Source organism: Magallana gigas, chromosome 3 (genome assembly GCF_963853765.1).
Source record: "Magallana gigas chromosome 3, xbMagGiga1.1, whole genome shotgun sequence".
Taxonomy (NCBI): Eukaryota; Metazoa; Mollusca; class Bivalvia; order Ostreida; family Ostreidae; genus Magallana; species Magallana gigas.
This window is the reverse complement of record NC_088855.1, coordinates 37752312-37768531: the sequence shown is the minus strand read 5'-3', so window position 1 is coordinate 37768531 and position 16220 is coordinate 37752312. Positions and strand designations below refer to the sequence as shown.

Here is a 16220-nt window from a genome sequence, read left to right as displayed (position 1 = left end):
AAGTTCATTTCATGTTCATCCTCTCTGTTTCTTTATGAATCGAATCATAAACCCTTCACCTTTTAGATCTATGACTTATATGCATGTTTTAATTAACAAAAAGATTTCCCTTTCCTTGAACAATTATGCAAATATTAATCATATTTGACACATATATATCTTCATTTAAAAAAAAAACGGAATAGGCGCATCTTTTATCAGGTGAAAATAAGCTCAATTTGAGAATGAGTTTAATTGCATGGATTAAATCATATAAATTTAAACATTTTATGCCCGATTGATCTTTAGGACAAATGCGTATTAAATTGAAAGGTTTTTTATCAGTCCTTTGGAAGAAGCTATCTATAAGGCTAAACGGTAGTACTTATCGGAAACTCTGCTTGCGAACACGCAGGAAATTAAGTGTAGATGTAAATACTAGCAACAACTAGTAACGGCGAGGCTTAAATATAAGAAACATACTCTGAGTACTTAATATATAATGTCCCTGGATGCTATGAGGTAGCCTTCGCTTATTGCTGAGGTCCCGAAAACAATGTTAGATAACTCGTTTTACATTGAACTGCTCAAAAGGAATCCTACTAGAAAATGCCAATATTTTCACAATATTGCAACTGGTTGTTTAGAAGTAGTCTGCATACTACTTTTACTGTGTGTATTCTCTTGTATTTTGTTTTTCAACCAAGTCAAAACCCATTTCCATATAAACTGATGCTTCAAAATAAAAAAAAAAACCGGAACATCTTTATATCTAAGTTAAAGGTAATTAAACTTTAAAAGAATGTTAGTCTATGCAATTATTTATCCAGTTAAGATAATGTATAGGCAGGTGTATTTATATAAACAAACTAAACACACTAACTAAACACCTTTTTAGAGTTATCACAGTTTATTCTGGTATACTTGCCACATTTCACACTTACCCATTCATACAAGGAAAACTCAATCACAGACATGATTTGATACAAAAAAAAAAAATACTAATAATATAACAGTTAAAATAACTTATAACTCTTAAAGACCTCAAAACAGTAATTGGTGCCTTCATAGTGTATTTTTATAGCATTGTTTTCACATTTCCTCTTCACATTTTGTAATCTTGTAATGTAATGCCTTCAAATAGATTTCACAAGTGTTCATAAAATGAACAAAATTATATTAAGTGGACGGATTTGGAAGGTATTAGTCAGATCTAGGAGGGGGCTGATACAAGTCCTGCTGGTCCCTGTCCCAAAGCCTGACCTCCTACAGTGCTTTCCAATGGTTTAAAGCCAAGCTCTTCAGTGGGTATACCAAACTGTGTAAGTTTGGCCTCATATGTCCTCAGTAGATCATTGTGAGCCTGCAATTTACCATATTCAATATGAGTATCATTTTACATTAATTTCTAGTGAAAAACTTCTTTGAATTTTTTTTTCAAGATTTGAAGTTATCTTAAAACTTGAAAATGAATTTGTATGCTGTAATATTTTTCATTCCATCTTACTTTGCAGACTCGAGCCAGCTCATATTGTAGATCTTTGATAGCACTGTTCTTGGAATCAAGGACATCCTAAAAACAACATCAGAATGCAATCATTTCTTCTAATTAAACTAATATATCAAACAAATAAAAATCACCATGAAATAGGGTATTTACACACACATTTAACATAATATTCATATTAAAATCCAGAATTTTTATTATTTAATTTAATCAACTTATCAGAAAATGGTTTGTAATTTAATACATGGTAAAAAAAATTTGGACAGATTTTACAGTACCTCAAGTTTCCTGGTGACAACAGTGAGTGCTGTGGGATCCAGGTTGGAGGCGGACAGGACCTCATTGAGTTGGGCCTCTTTCTTCTCCAGGGTGTCAGCAAGTGCCCCCAGTTTCTTCTCAAGAAGGAGATTCTTGAAGTTACTCTTCTGCTGCACCTCATGGATGGCCTTCACAAACTTCCTGTACAGGTCATCTCTCTCATCCTGAGTCTGTTTATCAAATTAAACAAATTTAATAATATAAAACTATCAACACAGTTTTTCTAATTTTTTATACTCTGAGATGAACTCACTTACAAATACCAGTATCTTGCAAAATTTGTTTTTGTACTTTTAAAAACCCCTGTGAACTTGCCATTAAAAATTGTCTGATGCATTAAGTTCAAAATTAATCAAACTATTGTTTCTTACCTTTTCAAACCTTTGTTCCAAGACCTCATGCTCCCACTTGAGGGCCCTTTGTTCCTCCTCTGTTACCTTTAGCCTGGCTTTTGTCATCTACATAAAAAGTACAATTACATGTACATAAAAACTAAATAAAAACATCAAATTCAAAGAGATGAAAGACAAAAAAGTGGTTTTTGTGAAAGTTTTGTTGACTCATTACATCTAGCTAAATTAGACATATAGGTTAAAGTACATGTATATTGTTTTTATAATACATAAACAGAAAGTCTTCCGAGACTTCTAAAACCTACTCTGAGGGTTTCTTTGTCCTTCTCGTAGTTTGCTAATTGTTTTTTCAAGAGGTCCACTTGTTCTTTGGCCTCACGGAGTGGCTCCAGTAATCGTTTATTTTCAGCCATGACTTCTGCTCTGTCTTTCTCCATGTGTTCATACTTCTTCTTAGATTCTTCAACTTGTTCCTGTAAATGAAATTACTCTGCTAATTTCCCCAATATGTCAAAATGAGTAGACACTATATACTTATTTTTTTTTTTTACTTGAACATTTTTGCTTGAAAATGAAAAAAAAATCCAAGCATGTAGAACTTTGGGAGAAGACAAATCCATGCAGACAAAACAATTCCTGCTTCAAAAATACATAATCATCACTGGCACTAAAGAAATGTCAAGAGTTTCTCAATGTTCAATGCAATGATACAAAGTTACAAACCTTCAGTGTGTTGATGAGAGACAGGTTATTGAGAGTGATATCATTGTAATAGTTCTTGATGTCTGTAAAGGCCTTCTCATGTGTTTTCATAAGTTCATTAATCTGGCCATTCTTCCTTTCTTCAATTTCATGGATTTCTGTCTTGCGACGAAGATCTAGTTCATCTCTCAATGTTCTCATCTTCTTCTCATATTTGGCTTCAATTTCTCTTGCCTGTCTCTCAAAGTCACTCCTCAGCTGAGTGATCTGTTCATCATGTTTCTGTAATATCGAATAAAATTAAGTGAACTTAGACTAACTTCTTATCACTTTTTAAGACAGGAATTTTGAAAATAGTTAGTACTACAATTCACGTCAATACAAGTTACATCAATAATAATCAGTAGTTGATTTTCAATACATTGTACTCATATGTTTAGCAACAAATGTTTGTCTTTTCTACTAGACTATCATTAAGCAAAAATTGCATTTAGAAAAAATCAGCAAACTGGATGCACAGGTCATAGAGGAAAAAATAGCTAGTTGCCAAGTGGTGTATTTTTTTCATCAGTCGGCCTGGAGACAGCAAACAATTTTTCAAAGGAGGCACTATGAAGAAATTACAAAGTAGTGCATATTTGATTTTTTTTGTGTCTTACCTTTTTCAGATTTTTGATGATGTCCTCATGGGACAGCTCCTCCTCTTTGAGGGTGACTTTGAGGCCTCGCTTGTCTTTCCTCAGCTTCTTTTCCTCCTCCCTGTGATCCTCCTGAGCAAGTTTGAGGGCACACACATTGTCAGCCTTCAGGTCAGAGATGTTGTTTTGATGCTCAAACAGCAAGTGCTTCACTTTTTGTTTATAGACCTTAAAAAGAGTTTTAATGTTATAACATAAAGATTTCTCCATTCTCTCAAATATCTCAAATCCCTTTCAAACATCAGTGTAAAATGAATGATAAGCTCAAATAATTTTTGTATTTCAACAATCTTACCTTAATTTCTACTTGGTGTCTTTCTTCAGCATCTTCCATCTCTCTATCCTTGTTTCTGATTTCTGCTTTCCTTTCCTCTAGTTGTCGCTTTGTGATCTCCCAAAAAGTGTTTACTTTGTCTCTCTCTAATTGGAAATAGTTTCTCTCTTCCCTTTCACGATCTAATTCCTCTCTTAAACGCACCACATGCTCTTCCAGCTACATGATACAAATAAATTCAATGTTTACTTCAAAGATATTCCCACTCTTACAAAAACAAATATAGCAAAATAATCAATGAACAAATGTAGTGAAGAAGAGTTTCTGTTGCACTCATATGTAGTACTATATATATGCATTGGCCTTTTAGCATTCATTATCAATAAACGATACAAGATCCTTTATATACTCAATACAAATTTATACCACCAAATGATTTCAACAGTACATGTAATAAAGTCAAGAAATCTTGCATAAACATTTAATTATAATCAGGGTCTTAAACTTTGACTGTATCAACAATAGAAATTAATTGCATAAAAATGGCAAATGAACTCTGTACCATGTACCATAGGTAAATTCATTCTACTGCTTCCTTTGACATACTGATTTTTTTGTCATCAGAATCAAACCAACAATTCCATGTAAGTTTCATATGTCTACCAATTTCATGTTCTCTAAAGAACAAGTAAAAATGTATTTTAAGAATATCAGACATTTAAAAGGTAACTAAAACATTCTTATGCTTGTAGTTAAATCTCATGAGAAAGTTTCTTAAAAACCTAAAACATGAACTTGGACGTCATAATCAGTTGTTGAAAACGGGAAAGAACTCTGCATTGAAATGAATTGAACCTGAGAGGCAACTAATGATTAACGAAGTTCTAGTCATTAATAAAACAAATATTGTGGTACATTATTATTTATATACTGGAGCTTAAAAATTAGATCATTTGTTAAAAAAACAAAGACAACAATGTATTTTATCTATCATTCAATTATTTTTTTAAGATTGATGCATCCATATGGTAAATCAGGCTAATTTCTTGATCTATCATAATGATACAGATGGGTTATTTAATTATATGCTGCACTTGCTGCAGCGGCCGCAATGTAAAACACATTATTAGAAACTAGCTGTAAACAAGATTGTTACCTGTTCTTTAGTCATCTCCTCTGTTGGAATGCCATCGATGACAGTTGGGGTCTTAGCCTTTCCTGACTTTTTCCCCTTCTTCCCTTTCTTTCCACTTTTCTTTTTGGGAGGCTGTTGTATAAAACATGCACAAAAGTATAGTGACTTAAAATGATATATCTAAATAATGGTAATGTATCTGTTAAATTTTCAAAATATACAACGAGTGCCAAATCCTTCATTCGATTAATCGGCATGGAAGATCATGACAACTTGAAAGAATGCTCATTGGTATGTTGATTTTTTTAAGGAGTCTTTATTTTAAAGCTATAAATTTAAAGAGGTAAAGTCTGTTTCCCCTAACAGATGTTCTTTATCTTAATTAATAATAATTGTTATTTTTTTCATTTGCAAATAACAGTAGAAAAAAGAATTAGTTGTGAGTTTGTTGTACTTACCATGTTTACTGAGCGACGTTAACCTATATCAAAATGGCTTCTAATGTTGTCCAGGCAACAATGCCCGGATGTCAAAACAGTATCGCTTATGCCATTAAAGAAATACATTTTATGATTTTATCATGCATCATTATCGATATCTATATAACCACAGTTTTATATCTGATCAATTAAGTTGTGACGAGATTATTATTAATATTTCTTAAATGCATCTTGTAAAATTTATTTTTAATGATATAAGAAAATATACACCAAGTTCCAAAACCCAACTTTAACGGATTATTTATATCCGATTGGTTCGAATGGCAATTTACACTTAGAATGTTGTCGACGTTTTTTCAAAAGTCTATTACTCAATTATAAAATCATAATGGTTCTAACTTTCGAATAAGATATTTAACAAAAAAGTTTTCCGTATTTTCTTTAATCCGGAATCTGAGAATCTTCCGTCTACGGGTTATTTTATTTTAAAAATTTCTCAAAGTGAAAGTCCAACTGGATTAGATCCAAAACATCCAGGCTTTGGATATCACATGAGTATGCTATATAATATATTGAAACGCATATGTAGGAAATCTTTATATTGTATGCATGCCAAAATCTATATTTAGATAAAAGTAAAAACAGGATAATCATATAATGTCTTGAGGATGTTTTATTTTGAAGTATGATGACATTAATCATGATATAACAGGAGTTTTGTCTTGATTGAAATAATCATGGTTCAGGTAATTTCTCAGATGAGATTGTATTACTGTACAATAGAGAAGAACTTTCTTTCTATATGTTATAGTTATCAAATATAGGGATTTATTGGAAATATATCATTAGCATTACTTTATTGATGAATTAATGGATCTCAATGTTTTGCAATTCAGATATTTTTAGCACAAGAAAATTAATTCACAATGGGTCTCTGTCCCATATGCTTTGAAAGACTAAAATCTCCAGTGTGTTGTGTGCCATGCGGACATGTATTTTGTAATGTGTGTATCCATCGGTGGAGAACATCAAGGGAGCGCCCTCTGAGGGGAGTATTCTTTAATTATCAATCTCAGGAAACCCAGAGCTGTCCCCAATGTCGCACTGAAATCCACAACCTACAGAGAGTTAGATTTGATGACCATGAGATTCAAGGTACTTTTTATTTAAACATGTATTGATTGAATTTTCATTAAAATATGTTTTCAATTTTATTAAACAAAATGGAGAATGATTTACCTTCATCTTCACTAAAGAAAATGATGAAGCAGAAATTGATCCTTGGGAAGAAACTGATGACTATAGCACCATTCTGAAGTCTGTATATAATATATGGTTCAGGAGTGATGTACGCAAAGCTTGTCTATCTGCCCAAAGTAAGTACATTAAAAACATTCTCTTCCGTTCATATATTGTATTTATAGTAGGAGTGTTGAAAGATTAGCAGCTAGACATTTAAACATTAACATTTATGATAAGGATTCTTGTTTGAAATGAACTTGCATTGACACTGACCTCATTCATTTGGGGCATTTCAGATTTGAGAGTTTTTTTTTTTTTTAATTTTCAGTTAAAATTCTATTTTCCAGTTCTTGCTCGTTTGAGCAACAGCAACAAAAACAAACAAAACAAAAAAAGAGTTTTTCTATGGAAAATTTGTCCTGCAACTGTTGTCATCATTGTAGTTAGATGTGTGAATTTTCACATTTTATTGTCTACTTGAAAATTATTGGGCTAATTATTTTTAAACCAAATTTGGCACGAAACATGATTTAAGCATCCTCATTCAAGTTTTATTTCTTTTTCAAATGAAAATCTCCTTCCAAGGAGAGATGAATATCAGGAAAATAATGAGCAAATCTTTATATTCTCAAGAGCCAGATAAGAATTATTATCAAAACTGCATTATACATGGACGATTCCAGTTTGATCAAACTGTGACCCTTGTGGGTGTGGGTGTGTTTGTGTATGTGTATATGTGGAAGGAGGGTTGGGGGGGGGGGGGGGGTCAAAAAGAGTTTCAATGTAGGGGAGGGGTATCAAAGATATATAAAAGAAATTTAAGAAAAATATGTATTAAAAGTAAATATATAATATTGATAATATAATGATAAATATAGAAGCTACAACTTGTGATATTGCTATATGTATAAATGTGACAGCAAGATTATACATTAAGTTTTAAAATGGATATGCTGCTGCTTGGTCCAATATATTTTTACCATTAAATTATTAAGTAATTTTTTGCTCAAACATATTCTGATAAAGAGAGTTGCAAACTTTTTCCAAATTACCCATGCTGAATGAGTCCCTGTTCAAAGATAAAACTATTTGAAGGAAATGAAGATTATTTTTGTTATAAAACATGCCAGGAAGTGTAAACAAATAGAATTCATATGGTTCATCCTTGGATTGATATGGTTAACTAACTCTGAATACTGTGTAATCATTATTGTTCGTGGGGGACCAGTGTTTGTGGCGTTTGTGGGTAACCCCATCTTCGCTAGCCAAAGGTTTACGATCCACTCCGCTTCACTAACCAAGGGTTTACAATCCACTCTGCTTTGCTAACCAAGGGTTTACAATCCACACTCTGCTTTGCTAACCAAGGGTTTACAATCCACTCTGCTTTGCTAACCAAGGGTTTACAATCCACTCTGCTTTGCTAACCAAGGGTTTACAATCCACTCTGCTTCACTAGCCAAGGGTTTACAATCCACTCTGCTTCGCTAACCAAGGGTTTACAATCCACTCTGATTCGCTAACCAAGGGTTTACAATCCACTCTGCTTCGCTAACCAATGGTTTACAATCCACTCTGCTTCTCAACAACCCTTGGTGGAGGGGACCCTTGGGTTGTAGAGGAGCAGAGTGGATCATAAACCCTTGGCTAGCAAAGATGGGGTAGCTCTTGCCCATTAATTTACATCCCCACAAATGTATTTACAAGCATTTGTTTATCGATAATATTTAATGATATTATTCTGATTACATTACCAACAAAATTACGTCCCCACAAACAAGGAACATTTTGGCTAACCATGAACATTGACCCCCAAAAATAAATCATTTTTATCAAAATTATATAAAAAGCATTTTTGAAAACTGATATGATTAAGTTTCAATGGCAAATTCAACAAAATGTATTGGAAAGTGAGGTAATTTTTTACCACACAGCAAAAATCCTATAATATTAACCGAAAATGAAATTGTTTTATGTTCAGAATAAAAATATCAGATTAACTTCTACCAGATTACTGTTAAATGGAATATACTGTTCCAGTATATCATGCTTTGCCCCTTTTTACAGATAAAATATTAGCAGTTCCATTTGTCCAGAAATGTTGGGATGTTGGAAAATTTTGTGTTGGCAAAGTAGGAACATTTGTAACCGATTTCAGGAATGTAGAAGGTAATGTTTCCATTCTTATTGAGAGAAAATATACTGGGTACATGTACTCAGTACTTGAAAGTAATTTTAAAAATCTAAGTTAATCGTAAAAAAAATTCCAACATATCTAATCCTTAGCATCTTGCATACTTATAAGAATGTTTACTTTATAAGAATCAATTTACAATGCATGTACAAAACATATTTACTAATTTTTAGGTGGACATGAAGTACAAATGGAATGGCTAAAGAACCAGGCAAAAGAGGTTTTTGTCACAGTCAATAATAAAATAGCCAGTCACCCTAAAGTTGGTAAGTGGCAATGATCATCAGCCTCAAAAATCTTGCATTGTTAAAAACCCACTGCCGATCTCCTTACTCACTGTTTATGACTCATTTAAGTAATAATTTTATCCCGTTTTGTGATTGGCTCCATCAAACTTAAATTTGTGTCACAAAAAAAGGCTATAATGTTTATTTAGGTCATAAGACTAAGGTAGAGAAGCAATGAAATAAAAATTGTCCAAAATAAAATTTCATTAATACCGATATCTGTATCATTTTAAATGCATATTCTATTTTCCATTTGATTGAACTTTGTTGTAGAAACTTTAAAAACACAATGGAGCAATTACAGCGAAGACTCAAAGAGAGCAATCTTGTTTCTGCTGGTGGTGACATGCGTGCTGACCCTGGCCGATGCCCAGAATGCTCAGGGCTTCCTGCAGTCGGTCGTCCTTCCTGTCCTCCAGGCAGCCTTATCCATCATACTGGAGATCGTAGCCATGCTCAGCTACTGTATAACGAGGCCTATCGCGTGTTCACTACACTGTTTGATGGCCATAATATTGATGGTGCTAGATATGTTAGGAGCAATCATACGCACTCCTATTGTTATCTTGGAAATTCTGTTATGCCTACCTTACACAATGATTATGGGACTTACTTTATTTCTGTCCAACGCTGTTGGCACTATTCTGCGTACTGTTTTACCCATTGGTCTTCTGCTGTATGCCTTCTTTCCAGGGGTACAGCAAAGGGTTAGAGAAATATTTGCAGGGTTACAACAAAATTAAATATTTTTTATTTTAATATGATTATTTTGCATTTGCAGTGCCAAAAGATTTGTTTTTGTAATTAATGTGCTTATTTTTATATTTCGAAGTATGATTTTTATTTATTTTTGCTTTACCTTTAAGCCTTTCTTCTATGAATATTCTTGCTGTTAAATTTGATATAATTTCTTCCCAATACTGTACATGTATTTATGGTTAATTGCTGCTGAAATCATTTGAAATAATTGAAATCTTTTAGTAATTTTTATTGAAAAAAAGATATTGTTGTGAATTTTCATTAAATGTAATAGAAATACATGTATTCAGATGCCAAGACAATGTGATCTTATGCTTATTTATAGTGGTACTTAATACCAGTGATTGGGGTTTTTTTTTTTGGATTTTTCTGGTACATGTACTGATATACATGTACAATTTTCTCTGTTGAGCCAAAGCCTAGAATTTCACTTTTAAATTTTTTGATGTGAATGCATTCATATACATACATGTACATGTTTAAGTCAAGAGTTTTCCTTTAACATTAGAAAATATATACTGCAAGTCTGGAACCAGTGAGATTTAGTTCATGAACTGAATAAATCAAAATTTTTCAGGAGACTTTGAACCCCACTGAGATGTTTCCAATGGGAATAAAAATTCTTATGTGATCCGATTGACTGGAATGGCTTTGTGGATATTTTATTAACTGTTTCAAACATAACCATTAAAGATACACACAAAAACCATATCAAAATAATATATAAGAAATGGTTTAAATATTGTTGAAAAATGTTACAAAAGAAATTCAGTCCCCAAAAACATTTGCTTTTACAGTATTCTGAAACTTCACTAAGTTATATAATGTATACAAGTACATTGTACATGTACCAGGTATTTACTTTTCCTATTTAAGACTTTTTTCTTCCATGTTTTCCCAATTGCACTACTTTTTGGATCTTAAAGTCTATGAAATAGGAATTCACATGTACAACAGCATGAGAGCTTGTATAGAATTTCTTCTGATTTGTCATGGTATATGAATTTTTATCTTAAAGAGTTGTATGTTTTTTTCAGTGATAGAAAATGAACATCTCAGACAATATCAATATCACATCACAAGTTATGAGATATCTTGTATTCATCCTAAAACCGATATGTGAAATGACTTTGGTTGCTTCATTGCTTTGTAATATTAATGTAAATATTGGCTGATGAAAACATGTGACAACCAAAATGAATACAACTAGCTGCTGTCTTTTAACCATTTACTTTCAATGGATATGATATTTTTATTATCTTGTTTTTTTGTCTCTTTATCTGTAAATGTTTATTGTTCATGAGAGTGAGAGAAACAAATTATCATCCATAGTAAAATTATTTATTCTTGATTCTATTTTCAACTCGGGATGTCAACGTGTACTTGGCTATCGCTCGGTCACACCGATTATCGCCTAATTTTTTTTAGTTGATTACTTGTTATAAAATGAAAAAAAGAAAGAAATCATTTTATTTTTAATTCTGAAGTTTTGGACCACATGTATTTGATAAGAACCAACTAATTCATTTAATCATTTATCTACTGGGTTAGATGTTCGTATAATGAACAGTTTAATCATATCAATAATCATCTCAAACCGTTCGTTTTTATAATCATTAATCTTTAATTGTAGATAGGCACGAGGCAATGACAAAACATGGAATACGTTGATACTATATGGAGCTCAAGTATGTGCAGACCTCCCACAAAAAAAAAACAAAACAACAACAACAACAACAAAACACTTATCCCTTTTAACTTTTGCTTACGGACACTTAGATAAAACACTTTCCAATTTCTTTCAAATACATTTAGCACATGTTGTAAGTTTTTAATTTTTTTTTTTTGATTTGAGAAAAGATGTAGCATTTTTAAATATTTGATCTGAAAAAGACACGCATTTTCAAATAAATCGAGGAGTACTCGACTGTTGCTCTACTAAAGCCCTCGATTAATCGGTATCGGGCTCGTTCGTCCTATATACCTGTTCGCCCGATTCCGTTAGCTCTATTTATCATTCGCTAAAGCATTGACATCCCTAGTTTCAACCAACATGACAGATAATTTAGAGTTACCTGTCCTTTATCAAGGTACTTATTTTTTTTTTGAGAGTTGAAGAGAAAAAAAGTAGTACATTTACCGTATGAATCTGAACATATTAGTTACTTGAAAAGTAGCACATCTCTGTGACATAGAACTGCAAATTCAGAATTGCTTAATTCCATAGGCAGTATTATTGTTGAATGAATTGAAATTTATGTGACCTCTGAATTTTTCATGCCCGAGTTATGGGTATATTCTTGAATTTTTTTTTATTGACACAAAAATGTATTTATACACGTATGTTTTTGTGTGAGCACCTGCTCGTAAGCAATACAGTATTATATTTCATTTATTTTGGCACATTAAATATTTTTAAGAATTGCTTTATCATTGTGAGAAGTGTTCACGTATGCTTCAAGAAGAGGAGACTCAGTCTTTCAAACAATTTATTGAATACCCATTTTCATAATTTTCATTCATAAATGTACATACTGAGCATCAATTTGATTGTAGAAATTGTAAAATTGTGTTTTTGTTTCTGCTGCCAATAAAACAGACTGTTAAAGTACCATTTTCTTTTATGTAATACATGCACAACAGTTAAAAAGTATCGTAAACATGAACATAAATAAAAAAAAATGTCAGCATAAAATTAATTATTTACATGTTTATCCATTGTATATTATCATTGCTATACTTGTTCATGGATCATGTACCCGTCTGATTGCCTTAACTTTAAATGGCTTTGGATGCAGTACAAGTCCGAGATCGTAGGAGCGCGGGTCAGGGTCAGGCACAGCCTCGGAATCGTCCGGAACAAAGGTCAATCTCTGTAGTAGCGCGGTCACAAACAAATACAGACGGTTCTTGGCCAACGACTCTCCTAAACATACTCTTCGTCCAGCTCCAAATGCAAGCATCCTAGTGTGAAATTGAATTGGTGCCCAAGTTAACATAGGAGGAAACACATCTTAAAAATTCACATTAAACTAAAGTTTATAAATTTCATCGACCGCCCTCATGATTCACTATTTTCTTTCTTTTTTGTACATATTGAGGTTTTTTTTAAATTCAATCACTCTATTGAAAAAATTGGGACGCGTGGCATGCAAATATTACTCACCTTTTTCTTTTCGGATGCAACGGACTAAGAATTGCGCCGTCGTTGTCAAGAAAACGACCTGGGTCAAATTTCCAAGGATCGGGCCAAATACGTTCGTCATGATGCAATGCCCACAGGTTTATGTAAATCTGAATTTATTAAAAATTGAAACATTGCAAGGGATTCACCTTATTGGTGTTGCAGATATGGTAAATGAATATATAAATGAAAACGTGAAAAAAGTAATAAAAAGCTAAATTAAATTTTAAAAAATACCGTAGCATTTGCATCTATATGATATCCACATATGATAGCGTTCTCTAGAGTAGAATGAGGTACCGCAAGGGGCACATGTGAAATATAACGAAGAAGTTCTAAAATAACGGCCTCTGTGAACGGGGTTTGTTGGCGTTTAGAAAGCGATGGAAAGACACCTTCCGGGAAAACACCATTGATCTCTTCCTGCATCCGTGTCTGCAGATCTTGATTCTGCATCAGGATCAAAATCAGACACGTCAGGGCAGTAGCTGTCGTGTCAACACCTCAAAAATAATCAAATGGATAACAAATTAACACGAAGCGTAATCGTACTATATTATACAATCTTTGGGAAACATAACATTTTGTATATTTTCGTCACGAAATCTCATTGTCGCAAACCAATGTTAATATATACAATCCCCTCTCATCTGAGGAGAGGACTAAGCGGACTTGGTACGATGCGAAATCCTTCCCTTGCAAACTATTTTATAAACTCTATCATCTTTGATATAAAAGTATAAATACCTGCTAAAATTAAGTTGGTGAAGCATTCTTTAGCAGTGTCGTCATCTATGTCTGAGTTTTCGTTTATCAGACTTTGCATGTGACCAATAACGCTTTTTTCCGAAAACTGTTAAAAGAAAGAAATTAAATCAGTTTGTATACAGTTTGGTGTCGATTCGACCATGTACCTGTATTACAAATCGATTTGATAACGTACAGTCCAATAAATTGGCGCAAGCGGGGTTTCCATAATTAAAAGAAATGCAAATCACATTTCACATTTCACATTAATATTCTAATATTTAATCGTAAAACTGCTTAAAATGATATAAATATAAGGAATAAGGAATCATTCTTTGAATAAAATGATAATTTCGATTAAAGCCAAAATTATCACCTCATAATTCTCAAAAAATGATTTCTTATTCCTTAATTATATGTACATACCGTTCCATACTGTTTCGCAAGATTGTCCCACAATCGGTCTCTGACGTTCAGTGCTGTCTCCAATCGCCGAGTTTCTTTATTTTGCCCGAACCTGAGCCAGGGCATGACGTCAAGACGCTTTCCGTCCCCTGCACCGAACGTTTCGTTGAATAGTTTACTCATGGCTCGGATGGTCTCAATCTCCGGCCCGTCAGGGTCAAAGCGAAGTCCAACAAGCTATAAAAAGCATACAGCTATTCACACCTCTAAGTAAAATAATAAATTCAACGGCAATACACAGATACAATTTCATTGACCATCTATAGTACTGCATGAAGCTGGTATAACTTACAAAATATAACATTACGTTGCCGACAGAGTCGAAGAAAATACGACTTGGGTCAAACGCCGTGCTTTCCATTTGCTGAATTCGGTTCACCAATGACTCCAGTTCTGGCCTACATACATCTTCTAACGCTAAAAGCCCGAGCCCGTACATCTTCAACGATTTGTGTACCACTTTTCGCAAGAAGACCAACTTTTGAGTGTAGGTTTGCCAAACAATCGACTTTTTGTACCTCTGCTTTTGGTCTGTACGGTGCATCTTCGGTCGGCCAGCAAAAGTGGCCCCGGCCTGCACCAAGGCTTCGTGAATACTGTTATAGTCATTCAAAACTACGATCTTTTCGTTGAATAGTTTCACTTCGAACACGGCTCCGTAACGTTTCGACCACTCCGTAAAAACAAGATGACACTGGTTCATGGACAACTGGAATGCATTACCTACGATAGGCCATCTACGAGGGATGCGCGGTATATGCCGCGTTCTTTTTGACCAAGTAAGCCAAACTGCAGAAGCGAGGAAAGGGATACATGAAACAATAAAGCAGAAAGTCGCAATGAGTTCGAGTAACATCTCTGTCGCCCGCTCAGACAAAAATGCTTATTACAGCATTAGTCTCCGGCCTAAATCCGTCGGTCTTATGCACTCACGACGAAACAAATAACAAAGCCTTCTACGAATTGTAAATAACGGCGATAACACTCTTCTTTCAGCTGAAACAATTTCCATTTCAGGCCACTCTTGATCTAACGGAAACAGTTTCCATGTACACATGTATGACACTTTATATGCCTGTGAACAGAGATTTGTACGATTTATCTAAATATTACTTCCTGTTTTAACACGAGGAAAGGAAATTAAAAACAATCGCAAAAAAACCCAAATACCTTTAATTGTTGACGTCTCCATTCCTTCTATTACTATGCAATTTCAAAATCAATCAATAATCGGATCAGTATAGTATCGCGTCGTTTTCATAATTAATCTAAAAAAAAATCATAAAAATAACTGTTTAATTATGAACTATTAATGTAAAAGTCTTACCTAAAAGCCTTGTGAAGTTACTCTGTCACGTACACTTCTTCAGCACGTGACGAATAAATTATCCTTGTGTAACATTCTCGATTATTCGTCCCTTTTTCTCCTCCTCCTCTTTGTCTGTTATTTTTACCATTGTTATTGATCATTACTATGATTATTGACACAATTTATTGTGATGTTGTTGTTGTATATTTTGATTAAATTAATTGAAAAGAGTTTTTAAGGTAGGTCCCTACTCAGGATTTTTGTGGTTAAAGTAAGTTTTTTCATTAATCAAGTAGAATAATACCTTATGTAATAAAAAAGCCCCAAAATACATGTCTTAACTATTTACTTTTATCACTAGAGTTTCAAGAAATTGCATACCCCCTTCTTCGATCACATGATTTCAACCAAAATCATTATTTGGCTCATATTTATAAAATATCAAAGCAAAACAAAGTTTCAAATGTTTTAATTTATCATTTAATATGTAAAAAAATAATAACAAGTGTGATTATCATCATTTGATTGATTAAAATGAAATTTTATAATGAAATGTTACAAAAATGAAATTTCAAAAATATATCAGAAAACAGCATTTCATTTGTTTGCTTTGATAAACACTAAAAG

General features: G+C 33.1%; 3 protein-coding genes across 5 annotated transcripts; 1 reads left to right on the top strand and 2 right to left on the bottom strand.

Moving 5' to 3' along the window:
• Nucleotides 1-870: 870 nt before the first annotated feature.
• LOC105345680 (dynein regulatory complex subunit 4) lies at nt 871-5560 on the bottom strand. Its single transcript, XM_011453904.4, has 10 exons — nt 5425-5560; nt 4988-5098; nt 3853-4050; nt 3519-3725; nt 2881-3141; nt 2463-2630; nt 2176-2262; nt 1765-1974; nt 1487-1552; nt 871-1342 (listed from the first exon to the last, which is right to left on the bottom strand). Exons 1-10 carry the CDS (start codon nt 5425-5427, stop codon nt 1193-1195), a joined length of 1461 nt encoding a protein of 486 aa, XP_011452206.3. The 5' UTR covers nt 5428-5560; the 3' UTR covers nt 871-1192.
• Nucleotides 5561-5802: 242 nt separating this feature from the next.
• LOC105345679 (uncharacterized) lies at nt 5803-11610 on the top strand. Of its 2 annotated transcripts, none has more exons than XM_011453902.4 (6): nt 5803-5961; nt 6303-6561; nt 6663-6782; nt 8716-8817; nt 9016-9108; nt 9403-11610. In XM_011453902.4, the coding sequence occupies exons 2-6, from the start codon at nt 6333-6335 to the stop codon at nt 9870-9872; spliced, it is 1014 nt and encodes a 337-aa protein (XP_011452204.3). In that variant the 5' UTR covers nt 5803-5961; nt 6303-6332; the 3' UTR covers nt 9873-11610. The 2 variants fall into 2 exon arrangements, with proteins under 2 accessions (XP_011452204.3, XP_011452205.3); XM_011453903.4 differs by lacking the exon at nt 5803-5961 and adding an exon at nt 6001-6152.
• Nucleotides 11611-12362: 752 nt separating this feature from the next.
• Nucleotides 12363-15784, bottom strand: LOC105345678 (steroid 17-alpha-hydroxylase/17,20 lyase). Of its 2 annotated transcripts, XM_011453900.4 has the most exons (8): nt 15612-15784; nt 15455-15487; nt 14577-15359; nt 14246-14461; nt 13820-13925; nt 13310-13575; nt 13055-13182; nt 12363-12852 (listed from the first exon to the last, which is right to left on the bottom strand). In XM_011453900.4, the coding sequence occupies exons 3-8, from the start codon at nt 15138-15140 to the stop codon at nt 12633-12635; spliced, it is 1500 nt and encodes a 499-aa protein (XP_011452202.3). In that variant the 5' UTR covers nt 15141-15359; nt 15455-15487; nt 15612-15784; the 3' UTR covers nt 12363-12632. The 2 variants fall into 2 exon arrangements, with proteins under 2 accessions (XP_011452202.3, XP_011452203.3); XM_011453901.4 differs by lacking the exon at nt 15455-15487.
• Nucleotides 15785-16220: the final 436 nt, after the last annotated feature.